The sequence below is a fragment of the Peromyscus eremicus genome, chromosome 6, assembly GCF_949786415.1.
Source record: "Peromyscus eremicus chromosome 6, PerEre_H2_v1, whole genome shotgun sequence".
NCBI lineage: Eukaryota > Metazoa > Chordata > Mammalia > Rodentia > Cricetidae > Peromyscus > Peromyscus eremicus.
Genome location: NC_081421.1, coordinates 97,238,222 through 97,260,569, shown reverse-complemented (window position 1 = coordinate 97,260,569; position 22,348 = coordinate 97,238,222). Strand labels below are relative to the sequence as shown.

At 36.5% G+C, this 22,348-nt stretch overlaps 1 protein-coding gene across 1 annotated transcript in view; it reads right to left on the bottom strand.

Moving 5' to 3' along the window:
- Nucleotides 1-7,697: 7,697 nt before the first annotated feature.
- Ndst4 (N-deacetylase and N-sulfotransferase 4) overlaps nt 7,698-22,348 on the bottom strand; it is a 284,281-nt gene continuing 269,630 nt past the window's right edge. Inside the window, exons 10-13 of the mRNA XM_059265003.1 lie at nt 18,430-18,600; nt 17,141-17,250; nt 10,173-10,275; nt 7,698-7,817 (exon numbers count right to left, since the gene is read on the bottom strand). Of these exons, the coding sequence (XP_059120986.1) occupies nt 7,698-7,817; nt 10,173-10,275; nt 17,141-17,250; nt 18,430-18,600 (504 nt within the window). The remainder of the gene's footprint in view (nt 7,818-10,172; nt 10,276-17,140; nt 17,251-18,429; nt 18,601-22,348) is intronic.

The following is a 22,348-nucleotide window of genomic DNA, read 5'->3' as shown; positions in this document are numbered from 1 at the left end:
CTATAAGAGGAAATGTAAAATATGATTCACTGTCATGGTGTTGCAACATGCCAGTTGCTGTTTCTGGGTGCTTTCAAGTTGTAAGTTATATAACCTTCACAATAACTCCAGGGGTAGCTGCTACTATCATTTGTAGTATAAATATCAGGAAATCATAGGACATTGAGGATAAACAAAGGGTTTGTGGACAAAGCAGAATCAGGAAGTGGCCATACCTCAATGCAAGCTGTCCTTCCTGCTCCCACATTATCCTGCCCTGTTTTTCTGATTGAAAGTATTTTAAATAGGTGCTTAGTCTTTGGGTGAACAGGGAGAAGGTGCTGATAGGAGGTGGTTCTTTTCACACAGCTGTGCAGTAGCTGCTAAATGGTCACATTATGTGCGTTGATTAAGGGTAGCCTAGGAAAGAGAAGGTTAGGGTTTGTATCCATTGCTTGTGTACCACGTGCGACAAGAACATAACTACTTGTCTGTGTCTGCTGTCACGTTTCTTCTTAGTTTTTCTATGCTGCCCTGCCTTAAGTGTCTTCTGCAGTTGGAATGATTTCTCTTTCAATATACGTAATAGATTTGCATAGGCTTAATTATTTTAATATGATGAAGGCTTTTGAGTAAGAACACTGAATTTTAGGAAATGTTCAGGGAACATCGAAGAGAGAAAAAAAAATGGATCTCCACACTGAGAATTTAGTGCCTAGACTCTCATCTGAATCAACAAGGAGAAAATTTATGTCCGTGCCTTCAGTGTGGAGAATGTAGACTGCAGAAATTATTTCAGGTAACTTCGACAAATCAGTCTTGGTTTGAACCTCAAAAGCAAGCAGATTAGTGTACCCATCACACCAACACACCCCACTGCACTTTATTGATTTTGTGGTCTATCTTCATCAGCAAGCAGAGAAAAAATAAAAGAAAATATATCAATGTAACATTCTCTCTCCTGACACAAGGTCATTTGTACATCTGTGTGTCTTGGTCCTTGTACTAGAATTCTGATTTGCTTCCCTGTCAGAAGTAGTTGAAGTTGCTTCCTGATGCTGGGGTACATAAGATTTTTCTCTTTTATCCCAAGTCTAATAACTGGAAATGGCCTTTGGCAGCCACAGAATATTGTCATGATTCTCTTTTATCTTTGCCAACAACTTTCTGTTTCCTTTTCAGCTGTGTATTTTTACTACTATGCTAGTATCACATTTCTGTTAGGTCATTTATACTTCTGAAAATATTTTTGAAACTTAAGGAACTGATAATAGAGCCTTAAATAATTAATAATATTAAAAAACGTATTTACAGTGGGTATACCTGGATTATATAGAGATATTTTTAATTCAAATCAGAAAGTACCCAAAGTTTGACACAATTAAACATCAGTACCAAACATCTCCTTAACCTTTTGTCAGTGAAAAAGAAATCTACAACTCATTGGCCTGCATGGTCAAGTACTAAGTCACCAATGCCTATCCTTGTCAATAGATTGAACTTTTAAATTCAAAGCCATACCCTTTCCCCAGTCAGTGTGTTGCAGACAGGCAGCTTTTAGCTTTGTTCTGATTATAAATGAACAGATTTGTGGGAAGCAATACTTTGAGATCTTTAAATCAATATGAAAGAACAGCAGTCAGAATAGTTCAATTCTTCTGTCTAGGGATGTTTAATTCTCACTAAATTTATCTGAGGGTCTGAGAGGAAATGTGGCCTTAGAAAACCTGGCTAGGAGATGTAGATTTACAAATAAAATTGCATTTAGAAAGCAAGCCAAACTCTTCAACCAAATGCCTCTCAAAATATGTGTCCTGGGCCTTATGAACTAGAGAATGACTGTATAAGAGAATATCTGTATAAGTATGTGCCCCAAAGTTGCATTCCAGTTTTTACCATGTAAAAGACAGAAGATAATTCATGCTTTCATCTAATATTATTTTTCTGTGACATATTTTATGTTATGCATATGTGATACACTAATAAAAAGACATTGTAACTCATTTAGGGTATCACGTAGCCTTATGTGGAAAATTGTAGAAATAAGTGAATGTGAATAGTATAATTTATTATACTATAGAATATATAATCTAAACATACCAAAGTACTTGTGTTAATAACTTGGTATTAGTAGCCTAATAAGAACTTCGAGAGTTGTGAAAGAACCTTAAGACCAAGATCCAAGTTAAGTCTTACAGAATTGAGAGACGGTGTTGCTTTATTGTAGATAAGAAGAAATTAGGGAGGGAAGAGAAATGAATCTCCATAGCTATGCTGATTACTCAATGTTCAAAGATTAGTATGTTAGGGAATCAATGATGCCAACACATCTAACAAATTTATTAAGGAAGAGACAAAAATAAATACTTTAATAGCTCCTATACAAGCGTCTACAGTCTAAAAATTGTAGTGTAATTGAAAAATGCAAAATGATTGTTACTTGAATTTTTCATGTTTTTTTTTTTTTTAATGTGAAGACAGAAAGGTCTGGAAGGCAAAACCTCAAATTATATTTTTAAAAAAATCTTCACAGACCTTGTTATGGATTTTATAAAACTTTTGTTTATGGGAATATTGGAAAGTTTAAGGATAGTGAATATCTGGTTCTATTTTCAAGCTACAAAGCCACCAGTGTTATGAGATACAATTAACAGAGAAGTGGATGATGATCCTGTTCAGAGTTTATGTTAATAAGGTAGGTGCTATCTGTCATATCACAGTGTAGAGTTTGGGGAAGTAGAAAATTAAGGCTCCCTGTAATGACTTTATAGACATCTGGTAAAATCAGGAGAACATCAGTGGACCTAATTTCAAATTCCATCTTGTTATACTCCAGCACAGAATTTTCGCCGCTCACATTCATCCAGATCGGATGTATCACGGACCGTCCACTTATCCGTGGTAGTGGATTTACTTCTCTTCCAGCACAGAATTTTCGCTGCTCACATTCATCCAGATCGGATGTATCACAGACCGCCAATTATCCGTGGTAGTGGATTTACTTCTCTTCCAGCACAGAATTTTCGCCGCTCACATTCATCCAAATCGGATGTATCACGGACTGTCCACTTTTCCGTGGTAGTGGATTTACTTCCCTTCCAGCACACCATCTTATTCAGACAAGCCACTTAAGTCCTCCATCTGTGGGAACTAGAAGTCACCTTCTTTGCAAGCCAACATTTTTCCTACAGCCCCTGTTCACTCAGTTCCAAAATAAAGCCCCCTCATAGGCCTGCCTGGTATGCAGCTGTGATTGTACACAGTTAGTAAACTACTGTTGATTGTGTCTGCCCTGTGTTAAGTGCTACAAGTTTAGCAATCTCTTAAAACTCTATGTAGAAACACCTTTCCTGCCCAGAGAATTAATTGTCGGCTAACAAACAAGCAGCAAGTGAGAGGAGAATTTAGATCTGTGCTGATGGATAGTATAGTTTTTGTCCATATGTGATTCTTGTACATCTGAAATGTGTTAAGTCAAAGCCTTAAGTGTTATAGGGATCAAATGCCAACTAGATCCTGAAGACCCAATATAAACATAGGACTATAAATACATCAATATTTTTAATTGCTTGTCTGCTGATATATCTTAGTTGTATTATATATTTGTCATGGGTAAATACAAAAAATAATGTTTGATATTTATAAAATATAAACATATATAATAAAGTGTTTTTGTCTACAGGAAAAAGTTATCATTAGAGGGTTGAAGTTGAGATATGTAGAGAATTCATAGACATTTTCTTGTACTTTTTAAGTGAATATTGATGGCATTAACTCTTAATGATATATGCCTCCATATAACACGTTTTCACATATGCCGCCACTAAGCTTCTCGTTTACTGAGGAAATTAGAGGTGTAGATCTGATATTTTTGGCAATGTATCTACTGGGTTAGAAAAGAATTATGGAGAGAGATGGGAAGAACAGATAAAAGGGAAATCATGGGTGATGAAATCAAAGGTGTCTCTAGGGAGGAGGAAAACAATCAGACAGCACAGTGCTACCACCTTGCTGTGAGTGCTGATCACCAGAGCGGGGCAGAGAGCAGCACAAAATCTACATTGGGATAATGACTAGGAAGATAGGTTCTCATTTGACCAGATACAATTATATGTTTCATCACATATGTTTTATTTTTAACAGAAGTAAAAAACAGACATTCCTGTTTGATGGACGAGAAGAGAGTCATAATTAGTTATATATTACTGTTATGACTAACATATTTCAGCACAACTATTTCAGGGCATTGTGCTGTTACTCAAACATATTCTTATTGAGAGGCTATAATAACCTCATGAGTAATTATTTTCTTGTCTCTAATTTACAGGAAAAAAGAAAAAGACTGTGGCTCAAGGGAGTTCCACAAATTATCTAAGGCCACACAGCTACTGAGAGGTAGGACCGGGATGAGGATGCCAATTTTGAAAAACTCATTCCCATATCTGGGGGACAAGCATTTGATGTTTGGCATCCAGGAAGTGTGTATGCCATGATGAAGACAAGGGAAGAAGTAATCCATGGGTGCTTAAAGGCCAGCTTCAGGAGAAACAGCATCATTCTAGGGGCTGTACCTACAGCAGGGTAGATTCTGGTGAAGAGACAGCCATGGTCCTTTATGCTAGGGTGATGACAGCCATTTTAACAATTTCATTCCAGTCAATGTAGAGTTTAAACTCTGCTTATCCCATGTATCTCACTGGCTAACAAAGAAGATTATTTGTGAGGTCAAAAACTCTTTAGGTTTCTCAGACACAACACATTTAAAGACACTTGCACATTTTTAAGTATGTGTATAGATTTCTGGCAGGATTGTGTTCCTGAAGTTGACTTAGAAAAAAAAGTCCTATACGCACAGCCTACTAGATCAGATAGTCTGCTTTATGGCCAGTGTTGTTTCGAATCTACCTTCCTTAAGCAAACAGCATTTTCTGCTACCACCAGAAAGAGAAGGCTTTAATATCATTTCTATATAAATACTTTGTGTTTCCTGTAGTTTAAAATCAATCAATCAATAAGTCTAGAATATAGATTACTTTGTATTACTTAAATCATTAAGATTTAAAAAGCAACACAAGACTAAATGTAAGTTGGGTTTGCTAAAATTTAGGAAAAAAATACTTTCTATAAGATTGTGTGTGTGTGTGTGTGTGTGTGTGTGTGTGTGTGTGTGTGTATTAAACCAGCAGTGCTGTTCTTCATGTGTTTTTGTCCTTGTTAAATAAAAACCAAATTTTATTTTAGATGAATTTTCATAATATAACTTTTAGGTGTTAGTATCTGAAACAATTAAATACTATTTTTGTCTTTAACAAAAGGAAGTAGTTGCCAGCTATGCTTGTAATTCAGGCAAGGACCCAAAGTCTGGAAAGAAATGAAGAGAACATGCCTGTATGCTAAGGGACATGAAAAAATATTCTAACATTTAAATAAATGTATGTTGCATAAAACTGAAGATGTAATTTAAAATTCTAAAGAAATATACTATTAAATTCCGAGAGAACAATCTTGAAGTGGGAAGAAATCTTAAAAAGGAAAATATTATTAAAGCTGAGATTTCCCAATTACTGCAGCGCAGAGTCTCATAGTCTAGATTCCTTCAAACTTTTAGATGAAGGTTTGTTAAATAATTAAGTAAAGTTGCTCACTTCGTTATCAAACATAGCAAGAAAAATATATATAATGATTAGAATAATCAGGAAAGAAAGAGAAAGGTTAAGTTTGGGTGATATTTTCCTTTCAGATACTGGTGGGTGTGTCACTGTTATGTGTACATTATTAAAAGGTGAGAAAAATGCAGAAAATTAATTTCATTGCTAAATCTGGTGATGTGTTGGAAGTTCTTGAGTTATATCAATATTATTTGGTGTGAAAGTACCCATTTACATTCTATAACTAGAAGTCTAGTCCCCTGTGAAGGAAAGAAGATTTTCCTCTAGGTCAAGAAAATAACAGTCAGAGGTGAATGTAGTACTCCACACTTGTAATCCCAGTGCTCCAGAGGGAAAGGCAGGGGGATTGCACATTTGAAGTCAGGCTGTGCTAGATAGTAATATCCTGTCTCACACAGAACAAAAGAAAGTGGTAGACACTCTATAATATAAGTGGGAGGGAGATGGTGAATAAATTGTAGTGGTCTACATAAATAGTTGTGGTTATTATTTCACCATTTTTAAGGGACTGTGTCATACTCTCTTATAAGTAACAAGGGTAAGAGTTTAATCCCCACAGGTAAAAATGAAACAGGAAATTACTGCGATTTATATCAATAAAGAGTTTTTAAAAAGCTCACAGTTTCTGATAAAGAGAAAGGAATGCTAAGAAAAACCTGAAAATAAATAAAAAAAAAAAAACATTGTGAAAAATAGATGAGAAGTTGGATTTTCAATGTGTAAAAAAAACCCAAAAACACCAGCGCTCTTTTAGAATAGCCAAGTTTGATTTGTTTGTCTAATTCATCTCCTCACCAAAAAACAAAACCAAAACCTATCAGTTTGTTATTGAATTAATGCAAGGATAAATTCTCAAATAATAGGGATGATGATATTTAGAAAAATTGCTCTGGAGGAGAGAGATTTGTTGGTAATGTTCCCAAAGTCACTTTGGTTGATTGTTCTGGTGAAATTTTACCTTCATATATCACAAAAAAGATAAACAATGCTTTCATAGATTATCATGGACAAACAGGATAAAATTCCAGTTAACGTGATTTTATATAGTCTTCAAATATTATAGGAACCTGTAACTCAAAACAAAACTTCTTGACTTGAAATTAACTTGTGAGTTTTATGTCTATGAAATTGGGTTCAAGTTAGAGAATTAGTGATGTTCAAATAGGTAACTTTGTGACATAATTTGTTTTAGATATATTTTAAAGTAGACAGTAAAAACTTTATTGTAGTAGATATAGTGGCATATATGAAATATCATGCTTTTAAAGAGATGGACATATTTCTTACATAGAAGGAACAGTACCTATATGGACCTGCAAGTACAATTTGGTGTTTACATTTCTAAAGCTTTTTTCTTCCAATTTAGAGTAGTGAACAAAATATGTATATAAATGCTACAACAATGCCAAGGTAGGAACCTTGTTAATGTAGTAAGATCATGGGCCCATTAAAGATGGCCCTCATCTACTAGGGTACTGCAATTCAGATTCACACCATTCTGTCTTACTGGAGCTCTCTAGAGACCATGTTGGAGTTTTCTGAGGATGGCATGCCCTTGTGATGACTTGTAACTCTCAGTGAACATGGTCCCTCCTCACCTTACAAGAGGAAGATGGACCAACAGAACCAGGTAAAGGATACTTATAAACATTAGCCCTTAATTCAGACAGTCGGTTAGACCTGACTTCATTTATACACACTATAGTCCTTATCTTTTCCTCAAATTTTTAATTGGTAATTTGCATATAGTCAGAACATTAGTCATGTGATGTCCTGAAAGCTGGTTAACAGAGAAGTGAGCTGCATAATGATCTCCAGACTAGAAACTGGTTAGTGCCACAAACCCCATATTTTGTTTCCAAAAGCCTTAAATAAGGATTAATGCTAATAATTGCCAAGGCGTGCATATGTTTTTGTTTTATGAAAAACATTGAAGGGGATTTATTCACAGTCCTCTCTTGACAATCACAAGTGTATGAAAAGGATAAAGTTGTGCGGTTTGCCTTTTCTACTTAATGATGTCTCAATGCCATGCTCTCCTTGCAAGGGCTATCTCACTTTCTGCAGCTCCTGTCTCAGCCAAGAGGGCAGAGGCTGCCCCAGCCTGTGCAGCAGCTTTGAGAGCTCCACGTTGTGGTCCCGGTAGTAATTGGAGAGGAAGGTTCTGGACTGGAAACAAACAAACAAAAAAAGACTTAAAGGATGCTCTTAGCTCATCAAGTGTCTACACGTTCGAAGTGTCCTATCACAATATGTGTCTACAAACTGTTCATTTACTATTTTCCCTCAATCACTCATTTTACACTTTGAGAAATTCTGTCTAAATCATAGATGTAAAATAAAGAGGTGCAAATGTGCCCTGGGAGAGTTAACTAAAATTATGGCACTTACACACTTTGAGATGTACAGAGAGAAAATTGAAGCATAATACCAGAGAATAAGGCAGTGTTAATGCACCACCAAATGTACAGGAATGAGTAAGATAAAAATGTTTCCTTTAAAAATTATGCTAAACATTTAAAAAACATATCTGTCTGTAATGAATAAAATTACTGATTATAAACATAACTGGCCACAGCATATATTTGAAATTTTTATTCAGGAATTTTCTCTTTATAAAATATTACATACAATATCTCTGAAAAGTTAGACTTCCTTGTAATTTTTTTAGATACCTCATCAACCTGAAGAGTTTGGTCTTTTTTAAAGATAAATATGGGGTTTGTAAGTTTTAACATTTTTTTCAAGATTACTTCTATTTATATGCGAGTGTGAGTGTGTGTGTGTGTGTGTGTGTGTGTGTGTGTGTGTGTGTGTGTGTATTCTCATGTGTGCTCAGGTACCTGCAGAGGCTAGGACATTGGCTAGGTTGGGGCTGTGCTGGAGTTGTAGCAATGCTCTTACCCCATGAGCTATCATTTCAGACCCCAGATAAATGAGTCACACACACACACACACACACACACACACACACACACAATACACACACACACACACACACACAGAACTTTTCTGGAAAACAGAAAATTTTGAACTTCCTTTTATTTCTGCCACATTCTCCACACAACAACCCAATAAAATTAAAGTTATTTTTTCTGTCTCTCATAAAATTAATCAATACTTTTATGTGCAAATATTCATAGTGATCAAACATATTTTTCTCTTGCATAGAAATTCTATCATCTCTCCTAAGCTCTTCTCAACATTTTAAACACAAATGAATTTCTTCCTTCATAAAACTCCCCTAGCAACTTTTGTGTATACTGTGGAAATGGATTTAGGACAATTACATTTCATCTTGGACCATTCGCCAAGCATTTCATTATGTTTCTTCCCTTAAAGCAGATGGTAAGCACTTCAAATGGGGAATAAGATGTTTACAGTAGTGGGAATGCTACATTGATGTTTTGGGCAGATTAAAGTGATTTCTGAAACCCTTTAGAAATTACTGAGTTCAAAAGTATATTAAGGACTTTCTGGCTCTTATATCACCATAGCAACACATGAAGAATGCATCCTGCCCTTGCCCACCTTGCCTTAGGAGAAATGCTCACAATATCTGGCTGGTTTCCAGCCAACATCTCTAATATATAATATATAACATCTCTAATATAATGATCTTTCCACACATTATGATTTCGATTATTTTTTGTATTTGTATAGTTTGGTTTATTATTATTTTGTGCCTCCTGTTATAATCCAATGACCCTAACTAAATTATTCACCCCATGATGAATTTTAGTAACCATTTTATCCTTATATATTCTTCATTCCTTAGCTTAGTGTCAGGCATGTTTTTGGCACCAGATGTATGTGTACTGGTTAGTTTTTGTCAACTTGCCCAAACTAGAGATATCTGAGAAAGAGAAAACCTCAATTGAAAAACTGACTCCATCCAATTGGCTTGTGGGCATATTTGTAGGGCATTTTTTTTTTTTTGATGCAGGAAGGCCCAGTCCACTGTGGGAAATGCCAACCCGGGGCATGTTGGCCAGGAATGTAGAAAAATGGTAGCTGAGCAAGTCAAGGAAAGCCAGCCAATAGACAGCATTCCTCCATAACCGCTGCTTCAACTCCTGACTCCACGTTTCTACCTTGGTTTCTTTTGGTGTTGGATTGTGAGCTGAAGTTGTAGGCTGAAATAAACCCTGTCCTCCTCAAAGTTGCTTTTTAGTCCAGGTGCTTATCACAGGAACAGAAAGCAAACTAGAACAGGATGCGCTGAGCACGTGGTAGTAATACTTGTACTTTTTATGCCATTGTTTGCCAGACAATTTATTTTTAAGTACCTTACAATGTGCAAAGGTGTTATTTTTTGGTATATAATTATGTTTGAGTTGAATTCCAATAGGAAACAATTTCTAATGACATTTATCAGATTTTTTTTCTCTCTCTAACATCTTCTAAGTCTATAAAATTATGGATTGCAAAGAAAGATCAGCAAAAAATGAAGCCAATTTCTGTTCTTAGTTTTCAAACAGCAATGTTTTTTTGCCAGAGTAGTTCAAACCAAACAAATATTACCTCTGGATCCATGGGTGGGTATTTTCGGCCTTTGCTCTTCCCAAGGCATTTGGTCTTTCCTCCTTCCAGTAGTTGACACCAGAAGCCCTTTTGGGGGTCAAACCTAAAACATATAAGACATATAATAATTGAAAATCATATTCAGTAATGAACCTTCCCAGTCAGGCTACACTTTTCTATGCTTGTTGCTTTTTAATTCTTTTCTACAGATGTTCAGCTCATTTGAGAAATGAGGATAGATATTAAAAATGCTGTATTTTACTATAAATTTTCAAGTAGTTCTACTATAAGGGAAAAGGCACATAGGCCTGCAGTACAATTTTATATTGAAATCGTTGTGTTCCATATTTTAGTTATGAATCTGTAATAAAGTAAATGATTAAATATTAAAACTACAGCCTACATATAAAGGGCCTTTGGATATTTTGTTTATTTATGACTGTGAGTTTCATGTCAAAACATATTAAAGATTTCTCTGAAATCATTTAATGGGTTTCATTAATGGGACTGAATTTCATGTAGGTATACTATTCTGGGTATAAAATATAATTAAGCCTTCCAATTTGAAATATATATATATATATATATATATATATATATATATATATATATATACTGTATTCTATTCTAGAGTTAAGGTTTTTTTAACTTTCAAAAGGTGAATAAAATGTAACAAAATACTATTAATTTACTTTTTATAGTATTTCATTTAATCCTTCAAATGAACTTGGAGTTTTTTTTCATAGTTAAAAAAGCTTTAAAACATTGTTTTAAACAGTATCACATTGTACTTAGAAAGAATGAATTTGTCCTACTTAAACACTTCTTTTTGTTTCTGATTTTGTTAATTTGGATATTCTTTCTATTAAAAATATCTTTATTTAAATGGATACCTATGTCTCTAAAAATTTTTTTTAATGTGTAAAGATATAAGTCATTACAATGTCTTCAGATATGAGACACAGACACCACAGTTGGTCAGCAGAATGGAGCCCCCTTCTTGCCTGTTGTTGAAGGCAGATAGTCCTGTTGGGTGAATCTCATAGCTGTACTTCAGTACTTAAGGCTTCTGGCTGTCACATGTTAGCCTATCAGAAGACTATCTCACCTTCAGATTGGGCGGATACCACATTCAAGTCTGTACAGACTTGACATTTTGCCACTGTGATAGTGAGAAATTTCATGAAAAAAAAAACAGTTATTTTTAAGAAAATAAAGTATATATATATATATATATATATATATATATATATATATATATATATATTTCTGGGTGGAACATGCTACACTAATAGCAAACTGTTCAACAATACAGTCATTGGAAATAATCTTTAGGAGAGAATGTAAAAGGTATGGAGGAATGCACCTTGAGTCTCTGAAATTCATCTTATGACAAGGCAGAATACTCAAATCAGACACTGGCGTGCTTCTGATACCACTTCTTTGTACTTATAGAATTCAAACATTAAACCATCATTTCCTAAACAATATATTGCTGTGATTATTAAAGTCTACTAAGTTGTCAATTTGTATTCATATTCTCACCATACTATAACTTTCCTAAAAAGACAAAAAAAAAATGGGATCTTCCATAATGATCTTTTAACATATTAGATGCCATAGCTTCATGGTCTTCATAATCCTCAGGAATTTCTAGTGGAAACTCTGCATAGAAAACAGTGTGATATAGAACATTGCTGCCAGGCATTGATGGAGATCCACCATGTGATTGACACTATAGTGACACAAAGCTTTGTTTTTTAGGGCCAAAGTGCTGAGAGGCCATGGTTGACAGTGCTGAAACTGAGTGTGGTAGATCACGGGTACCATCAAGGCTCAGAGGATGCCATAGTTACAAAATGTTTTCATTGATGAAAACAAACCATTTCAAGAAGGGTAGAGGATACTATTCCACTGTTGCTAGTGTAATTTTTCAGACATTGTTTTCTTTGTTAAACAGGAAAATTAACTTACTTAAAACCAAGGAAAGTGAACAAGGTCATAATCAGCAAAGGAACAGCCCACTTGCTGTTAATGAGAGGCTCTTTCTGATTCTTGGTAGGTTAGTCAAACATCAAAGACTTGGGCAAACCTGAAGAAGAAAATGATGCCACCAACATGCCTGAAACCTCTCCAGTGTGCTGCCCAGTTTCTCAAGCATGTGGGGAAGGCTGGTGCCCACTATCAACACAATCAGCCAGCCAGGTAGCGTTTGAAGTTAAAACTTCAGAACTCACAGTTTATATTCCCCTTGTCATTTCCTGCTCTTGGTATGTTGATTCAGCCAAACTGCAGGAGCTGAACTTGTTGTCCCCAGTTCAAAGCTAACCAAGCACAAGAGACATAAAACTGAACAATAACTACAAGCACACACACACACATACACACACACACACACACACACACACACACACACACACACACTAATGGTGTTTTACAGCTCCAATCAGTCCCACTAAGTCAACAAAGAACAAGAAGATGCCCACTGCAATTGCAAGACCAGTCAAAGACTGATCAGCCACACGCTAGTGCTCCAAGCAGCAATCCCGTTTTGCAAAAGATGAGGAAAGGAAGAGAGAAGTATGGACTTCACAAGCAGTCCCTGGCACATGCCAACCTCCCTATGAAACATCTTGACACCTGTGGTACAACCAGCTGAAGATAAATTGGACTTTGGTAGAGCCCTGCTGGCAGACAATGTCCTTGACGCTGGGGCCTGGAAGGGAAGCGGTGCTGTAGCTTTGACCCAATCAGATTCCCTAGACGCTCACAGAAGCTCTAATGCTATTTTATTTCTATGGTTGCAACTTAGTTACAAAAGAAAGGATGTGTGGCCTAACTGTTTTGCGTAAAGTCAAATGTATGAGAATTTCTGATGAGCACTAACAAGATAGGAAAAATGAAAGAATGAACCAAATAAGAAGGGGAAATTTAAATTTATCGCTATGGGACTTGCTGCATGCATAAAACATGGAAAAGGTTTGCAGTTTTGTTGCTCAGCAGATGTTTTAGAAAGATGAAGCATAATTGACTGGGATGTAAAGTTAATTAGTTGCAGAATATTTTGTTGCCCTGGGCCCATTCCTATAACACCATTGCACCTGAAATTTGCCTCTGCACATATGTGCTGCTCTCTTTTATGGCATGAGGGAAATTTTCTTTAGTTTCCTTCCTGACCTATTGCTAGAGTGTCCTGATCCATGCTGTCTAGGTTGTACTTGTACATGTTACCAATTAAAATCAGATACATCAGTAGTCAAATGGATAAAAGAAGACAGAGTCATTTCCAACCTGAACTTTCCAATCTGCTCCTTGTATATCACAGGCCTTCTTCTAGCTTTCATTAATTTCCCAAGAGGAAAAACAATTCGGCTTGCTGTGCAAAATGAGATGGGGACATTGGTAGCACGATGGCCCTAAACAGCACTTTCTGCCTCAGGATGAGAATATTTAACTGTGTTAAGGCAAACTACAACACTGATAACAAAACTGAGGTGTCTGGACCCATGCTGACATCATCTCTCCTTTCTGGTAGTGTGGGGTCTTAGAGTAAGCTTCGGGTTTTTCTTGTTCTGCACAGCAGATGTTGTAAGTCAAAACTTTGTTCAGACTTGAGAATGAGCCATCCTGAATACTGAAGGTCATTTTCAAACATACAAGTTTTTTTTGTTTGTTTGTTTTTTTGGTTTTTCGAGACAGGGTTTCTCTGTGTAGCTTTGCGCCTTTCCTGGAACTCACTTGGTAGCCCAGGCTGGCCTCGAACTCACAGAGATCCGCCTGGCTCTGCCTCCCGAGTGCTGGGATTAAAGACGTGCGTCACCACCGCCCGGCTCAAACATACAGTTTTGTGCCTCTGACTGTTTGGGGTCCTGTTCCATTTATTGCATAGCTAACTTCGTTGACACTAAGTCTAACAGACAGATCTTCTCTAGGTTATATCAATTCATTGTTTCATGGCTTTATTTTAACAAGCATGAAATTGTGAACATAAGAGTCAAAGCTTTTTCACATAATTGTTAAACAACTCTTAGGGCCTGAGTTGGCTGACATTGGACTTCATTTATTATGCCAAGCATCACTATGGTAGTTAAATTTTGTGATATGTAAAATATATTAAAATCCATATATTTTGTGCTTGTTTATAAACTCTCCTTGATAAGTATGACTTTACAGGTTTATCGAGCCATAAGCAACTATTTGCAGTAAAAAGGACAGAACCATTACCTAGGCTACTGCTGAGAAGGGCAAGATATGCCAACATCAATAACTATTAATGCAAAACACATTATGGGAAGCTTTGTCTACTCCATCAACAGGGGCATGCCTTATGTGGCTGCTATTTCCATGTGTAGGTAAGAACTTCATTAGGATTGTTTTAGTGGATAAGGAAAAACCCAATCTCATTACTGCTTTTCCTGTCCCTCCATTACCCTCTCTAATTGTCTAATTGCTGAGTCTAATCTTCTGTGAACTGGGAAATTATATAATCAGGCTTGTTAGAATTTTGCCTAAAATTTAATAGGCTTTATATCAGAGCTTGGGGGAGTCTTTTATGAGTAAAGTACATGCCCCTTTAAAGTGTGTTTCAGCTGTTTGGAGTACTTCTTTTTGTTAACTTGCTTACCCCATTTTAAAATTACTTGAATAGATAGTTTTGTCATCCCAAGATGAGGGCAACATAAATGCTATTCCACATGCCCTTTTGTCACATACTATGTCCCTCCCTGCCAAGAGATGGGTTGCATCTCCATCCCTTGAATTTGGACTTGATTTACTGACTGTTGTGACCAACAGAACAAAGCATGAAGCAAATTTTGTGGCTGTCAAGCCTAGGTCACAGCAGCCATTGTGATATTAGAGCACATGGTTCTTCTGCTTTACATTCTTTTTAAGAATGCAACTAGTTCATTGAGAAAAGGCCAAGAGCAAAGAGAAGCTATATAAAGAAACTTCATGCTACTGAATTCAATCTTTTACTCAGTAGCCAAAGATGTGAATGAAGAAGCCTCCAGATAATTTCAGTCCTTCGACATTTGAGTCATAAACAGATACTCAGGTCTTCCCAGTGGTGATCTGCTGTGGATGTCAGTCTGTATGCTGTGAATATGTGTTGCTCTGACTGGTTGATGAATAAAATGCTGATTGGCCAGTAACCAGGCAGGAAGTATAGGTGGGATAAGCAGACAAAGAGAATTCTGGGAAGAGGAAGGCTGAGTCAGGAGATGCCAGTCCACCATCCAGGGAGCAGCATGTAATTGCACAGAAGTAGAGCCACAGAACACATGTTGGCATACAGATTAACAGGAATGGGCTGAGTTTAAGTGTAAAAGCTAGTCAGTAGGATTTGAGCTAATGGCCGAGCAGTTTTAATTAACATAAGCCTCTGTGTGTTTACTAAATCTGAGCAGCTGCGGACACAGGAAAACTTCCAACTATAGTAATCTTACATATCAATGGGTAGAAAGCAAACAATTCTCAGTGCAATCCTTTCTAATCACTGACCTACAAAACCCATGATCATGGCAAAAGGGCTGCAATCATGTGTACAAAGTTTAGTAATGGTTCATGATGCAACAATAGATTACTACATGATTCCATTTGGCTATAAACATTTTAATAAATGCAGAATAAAACATTGTTCTGTAATGGTTTCCTCTGAGCCTAAACTTTCAAACTTGAAGGCAAACTTCTTAAGACGTGGGATAGGAAAAGTGAGATGAAACTACCGAATACTTTAGGACAGGATGTTTTCAAGGAGGTGAAACAACAGGATGTTCTAAAGGGAACTGAAACATTCCATCCTTCAAGGAAGTTCCATAAGACATGAAATAAACAACTCAAAATAGCTGCAGGAAGTCCCTGAAACTGAACAATAAATACAACTATAAAATATAAACAATAAATATAAACAGTAAAATATAAACAATAAATACAAACAATAAAAACTTCTGACAGTGACTGTCTGAGGAGTTGAGGAGCTTGAAGACTCAGGGCAAGCAGCCTGGCAGAAGCAGAAACTAGAGAAGCAGCCAGGAACAAACCGGTACCAACCAGTCAAGCTGCATAAAAGAAACAAAGACCAACTGAGCTGCTTGGAAAAGGTTCAGGCCAACTGAAGCACCAGAAATGGCCACCTCCAACCTATAGAGTTGCCTGTAAGCTGTGGATTATACTCCAAGTTTGCAGCTTTTGTCTGTGCTGGGACAGAAGTTTAGAGATAACAGTTGTCTTTGAGCTATTTCTGCTCCTCTATTAACCACAATAAAACTCATTGGTTCATCAAAGTGGACTTCAGTGTATCTGTAATTTTGTCTATTGTCAGTTTCCTATCTGGGGTAAGTAGACATTTATTCATATATCCCCAGGAATAGCACCACACAAACAAACACAAAAGCACTTCTCCAAATCTGTCCTAAATATTGTTCACTGTCTCAAAGGGAATGATGACTTTCCATGTTTCACTTCTGTTCTGTTCTATTTTTTTCAAGACAAGGTTTCTTCATGTAGCCCTGGCTGTCATAGAACTTGCTCTGTAGACCAGGATGGCCTCAAACTCAGAGGTCTACCTGCCTATACTGGGATTAAAGGTGTGTGCCACCATTGCAGGCCCATGTTTCACTTATAACTTGCTCTGAGAGGACAAGTCATTTTCGCCTTTGTAACTTCAGATTTTAGGACACTGTACACAAAGTGTCAGACATATAAAATACCTAAACAAATTTACATTGGAGAAAGGCTCAAAAGCAAGATTTATCATAATATAAAGTACATATTATACTTTATAATGTAAAGTATGCCTGTTATTAAAAGGAGATATCTTATGAGTAATGAGAATATTTCTTTGTGTCTGAGTAGCAGAATGATGTATAAATTCATAGCTAGTATTAATGATGCTATATACATACAGACCAGTAATAATTTACGATGGCAAATAATGGAAGTGAAATCAAGCATAAGAATAGACTCACGTTAGTGCTTCAGAGTAATTATAATGAGGTGTAACTCCTAGAAACTTCTGGACTTCATCCATCACAGTGGCTGGGTCAGATCTCAGCTGCTGTCCATCAATAATTAGCAACTGCAAAGCCAAAAATAGTCGTGTATGAAGAACAAAACGGAATTAAATCTACCAAGCTGCCCCTCTTGACCTGGTATGGCATTAATGAGTCAGGTCACTTTGAGAAGAAAACATGAATTACATAGCACACATTTGAATGTTGCTCTTTTGTTTCTTTCCTAACTAATAATACTTAAAGTTTTCCTTAGAAATGGTTTTTGTGTTGGTGAATTATGAACTCAGTTTATTTTTAAGCAGAAGTCGATGCAAATGTTTGTTGCTTTGGAATTATAATATACACAGGGGTTTCCCATCTCTAGATTATATTACCAACTAACCATCCAGCCTACTAAATGTCATCACTAACCTTGAGGCCAATGGCTCAAGAGTGACCACTCAGGTGAAAGTATCCCATCTGTTCTTACAAACCATGACTGAGAATGAGAAGAAAATGTTTGTCCCTGACTTTCTCACCTTGGGTCATTACTGGAGAATATGAGACTTGCCCAAGGGGATGTTTAAAAAGAGTATTAATACCAGAGTCTCCTTGGAGCTTAAATTGCACTATGGGCTTAAATGAAGAACATGGAGGATGTTTTTCTCAAATCGTATTGTGGTCTGCTAAGACCTTTCTCTTTATAGTCATCTAGTATAAGAACCTCTTCTTTCCCAATAAGGTTCTCACATGACAGAGAAAAAGTAGGAATCCATGTGGATACTTTTTTTTTTTTTTTTTTTTTTTGACAGGGTTTCTCTGTGTTGTTTTGGTGCCTGTCCTGGACCTCGCACTGTAGACCAGGCTGACCTTGAACTCACAGAGATCCACCTGGCTCTGCCTCCCGAGTGCTGGGATTAAAGACGTGTGTCACCACCGCCTGATGCATGTGGGTACTTTTACAAAGTCTCTGGCTAACTGGCTTCTCTACTAGTTACTGAAGAGTTTCAGTTTTGAATTATATGATGTTTCCTTTGGGACAATGTATTCCTTGAAACCAATTACTCATGATGGTATCTCCTACATACATGCTTCAGAGCCATCTGACTACATTGAATGGCATTAGTAAAATAAAAAATATGTAAAAATCCACAGTTCTTATTGTCTCTATTGAAAACTGTTACCTGTTGTGAAGCTCATTCCATTTTCTGTGTGTCAGTGCAATGCAATCGTGATGTAAATGGAACCTAATTTCATACCATTACCTGAGAAGTAGCAAAGTAGGTCAGCCATCTTTCTATATGTACTGCATACCACCCAGGTACCAGACATCTCCTCTGCAATGTTTTCAAATCAGGTGGGGCCCAATGTCCTGTTGTGATGACTTCATAGAAATTGAACCTCAGGGCAGCTGGATCTTCGTGGGATCGCTGGTGCTTTAAAGGAAAAGTGAAGTGTTTTTTTAAATGTTTGCATAATGTTGTATGCATGTGGACCTGTGCATTTGGCACATTGCTTATTTTAACGAGCAGATTTAAACTAAATCTCAAGTGGTATGCAGATATATTTGGGGTTGTTTTGCTTTTAAAACATGTAGGCAAAAGACAGGGACAGAATGAAAAGGTTTTCTACAAGGGTCTGATTAGAAATGAAAGTTATTAGATACAAAAATTAAGCTTGATATGCTGCAATTTAGATGGACATGAGTGATCTCACATGTTGCTTGGCCTATTGCATCTTCCCAGTTCCTTCTGATGGTTTCTTTGTGTGACAGATCCTATGCCTGTGGACACCTCAGACTCTGATTTTTAACCATTGCTTAGGGATGTCCTATTCAAGTTGAGGATGTTCAAAGTGCTTTTGCTCTCTATGGGCCTCCACCAAACTATTTCACTCCTGCTTTTCAGTATCAAAACCTAACAGTCATTCACACAAAACTACCATTTGGAAAAATAACAGAGCCCAACTAAATGAGAGTCAGACTTAATGAAGATGTTTGAAAATGTATTAGTCTCGTCCCTAGAACAAAAACAAAAAATAGTGGTAAATTCTGAATATAAAAAGATGTGAAACATAATTGTTGTCTTTAAAGAAATGAAACCTAGCATGAGAGATAGTAGAGCAATAGATAATACCAAAGTCATATATTTGACTGACGGATAAGAAGTTTCTTAAGCTGGGCGGTGGTGGCCCACGCCTTTAATCCCAGCACTTGGGAAGCAGAGCCAGGAGGATCTCTGTGAGTTCGAGGCCAGCCTGGACTACCAAGTGAGTTCCAGGAAAGGCGCAAAGCTACACAGAGAAACCCTGTCTTGCAAAACCAAAAAAAAAAAAAAAAAAGTATCTTAATGGTGACAGCCAGGCCAATAAAGGAGTAATCCAGACTGACCAATGAGAAAACTTTAATAATGGGTGAAGCTTTTGAGCCAAATGTTTTTTGAGACAAAAATTTCAATGATTAGAGGATAAGCAAACAAGCAAGGAAAATAGAAGTGGAAAAGGCAAGGTAAGTCTGTGTTAAGGTGTATAAGGTGTATGCATATAAATGAACTGGTGTTTCATAATATCTGAAGTGAATATGGAGGAAAGTCTACCCCAGAAAAAGCATGGTAATGTATAGGGCCTGCTATGTCTGGCAGAGCTGGTTTTTATTTTATAAGTAAATTTTACATGTAAATTATTCTAGAAAAGGAAAAATAGTTTGGGGGGGAGGTCTAAGACCAAGAGTTAAAGTAACTGCCTGACAGGTGAAACTAATATTTTGTTTTATTCTCATGCTGAAAGCATGCAGATTACATAACCAGCCTAAACGACAAAACATGTAGAGGTTCCCTAATTGGAAAAATAATTGTAAACATGCAGGGCATGCGTATTAGTAGAGTACAGCAGGGCTGAAACTTCTGTTATCATCAGTGACAAGAGTGTGCTCAATGGGCTCTTATTGACTTATGTAAGTTTAGCATCAAATTTTCTTTATATCCCTGCAACTAAGATTAGCATAAAAATATGACCAGAAAGTCACAAAGGAACATATTTTATGGAAAAACAGCACTTTAGTTCCTCTGTGAGGTCCATTATAGAAATGTGGGGTAGAAATTACAGTGGCAGGTGACATTTGTGCTGGTTTCTGACTCACACCTGCTGAGCTGCAGATTTATGGCCCTTACTGAAAGGACAGGTCTAGCTAAGTAATAGGCTACATTATTTTGAAATGTGGAGCACTTTGGGGCCCTAGCTTCAGCAATACTGGCAATAAAAAGTATTATCAGAAAAAAATAATTCCCTTAAACCTGTGTATTCAAAGAATTTATTTGGAAAGTAGTCATAGGTAAGCACTGTATTATGTACATTCTATTTCATTCAAGTGATTTAATCTATATAAAACATTCATTTTAGTCTACCCTGAATAGATTACACATTCAGCATTCTCACAATATTTGATTTTAAAACTTTTAATTAAAGTTTATATCTCAGTGTTTTGATAGTTTTTTAAATTAACTTTATTATAAAAGCCTTGCAAATAAAAAATTTCATGCATCCAAATTCACCAGACGCAAAGTCTATACATCTTAATAAACTTCTATACAGTTAGAACAGGGATTCCGAAGCTGTAGGACTTCATATTGGATTTCACACTTTCAGTATAGAGTACATTTTATGCACTTGTCCACCACCAAAACTGAAAAATCCATGACAGAGTTAGAAATAGAAAAGCAATTATCTTTTTATCCTCTTTCATAACTCACATTCGTTGCCTGCATTTGGTCCTTCTACCTCCTCTAACATTTAGCTTTTTTTGTTTACTCTTCTACATGTTATATATTACATGCTGGCTAGTTTTTTTTTTTTTTTTTTTTTTTGGTTTTTCGAGACAGGGTTTCTCTGTGTAGCTTTGTGCCTTTCCTGGAACTCACTTGGTAGCCCAGGCTGGCCTTGAACTCACAGAGATCCGCCTGGCTCTGCCTCCCGAGTGCTGGGATTAAAGGCGTGCGCCACCACCGCCCGGCTCCATGCTGGCTAGTTTTATGTCAACTTTACACAGGCTAGAGTCATCTGAAAGGCGGAAACTTCAATTAAGAAAATATCTCTGTAAGTTCTGGATATAGGGCATTTTTTTAGTTAATGATTGATGGAGTAGAGCTCAGGCCATTGTGGGTGATACCATCTGTGGACTGTAGTCCTAGGTTCTATTAGGAAGCAGATGGAGAAAGCCAGTGTACAGCACTCCCCTATGGCCTGTGCATGAGGTTTCACCCCATTTGATTTCTTGACATGATTTTCTTCAATGATGAACAGTGCTATGGAAGCATAAGCCAAATCAACTCTTTCCTCTCTAAATTGCTTTTGGTCATGGTGTTTCATCATAGCAATGGTAATCCTCACTAAGATACAGCTGTATATAAATTATTGGTAGTATTTAAAAGAAATGAATTTGTCTTGCTTTGCCTTATAACTTCTCATTTACTTTTTTTACCATCAATTTATATTTATTTGTTCTGTCAGTGAAATATAAATAATGTAACTGAGAGTCAATAAAATACTTTTCACTATGAGATCCCTGTAGAATTTTAAAAAAGAAAATCCTTTATAAAATAGCTCTTTGCTGATTTCTATTCAATTTTGATTGTTTCTAAGCAGTTCACTTTTTTCTTGTTTTATAGAATCAAAATGTATTAATTCTTATATACAATTATTTTAATATTCCTATAGTTTTTTTAGTTAAAATATTTCTTTATTCTTTCAAAATATTACACATGTATCTTGCTCTTTTCCATGTCTTACTTCCCAACTTACATTCTACTTTGACATCAATTTTATGTCTTCTTTTATATGTATTTATTTGTTTTTGATCCACTGAGTCCAGTTAGTGCTGCCCATGCGCACATGAGTGCTAGAGTCATCCATTAGAGCATAGCCAACTTACGGGTGGCCATATTCCTAAAGAAAAGTGACTCTCCCTTCCCTAGCAGTCATAAATTGCCAATAGCTTCTTAGCTAGGGAAGGAGCTTTGGGAGCCCTTCCCCAATCTATGCTGAAATTTTCACTGCCTTGATCTGTTCAGGTCTTATGCAGGTAGCCACATCTAATGTGACCTCAGGCACGCAATAATTATGTCATGTCCAAAGGATGACATTTCACAGTATTCCTTGTGTTTTCTTTCTAATTATATTATTCAGTTTTAT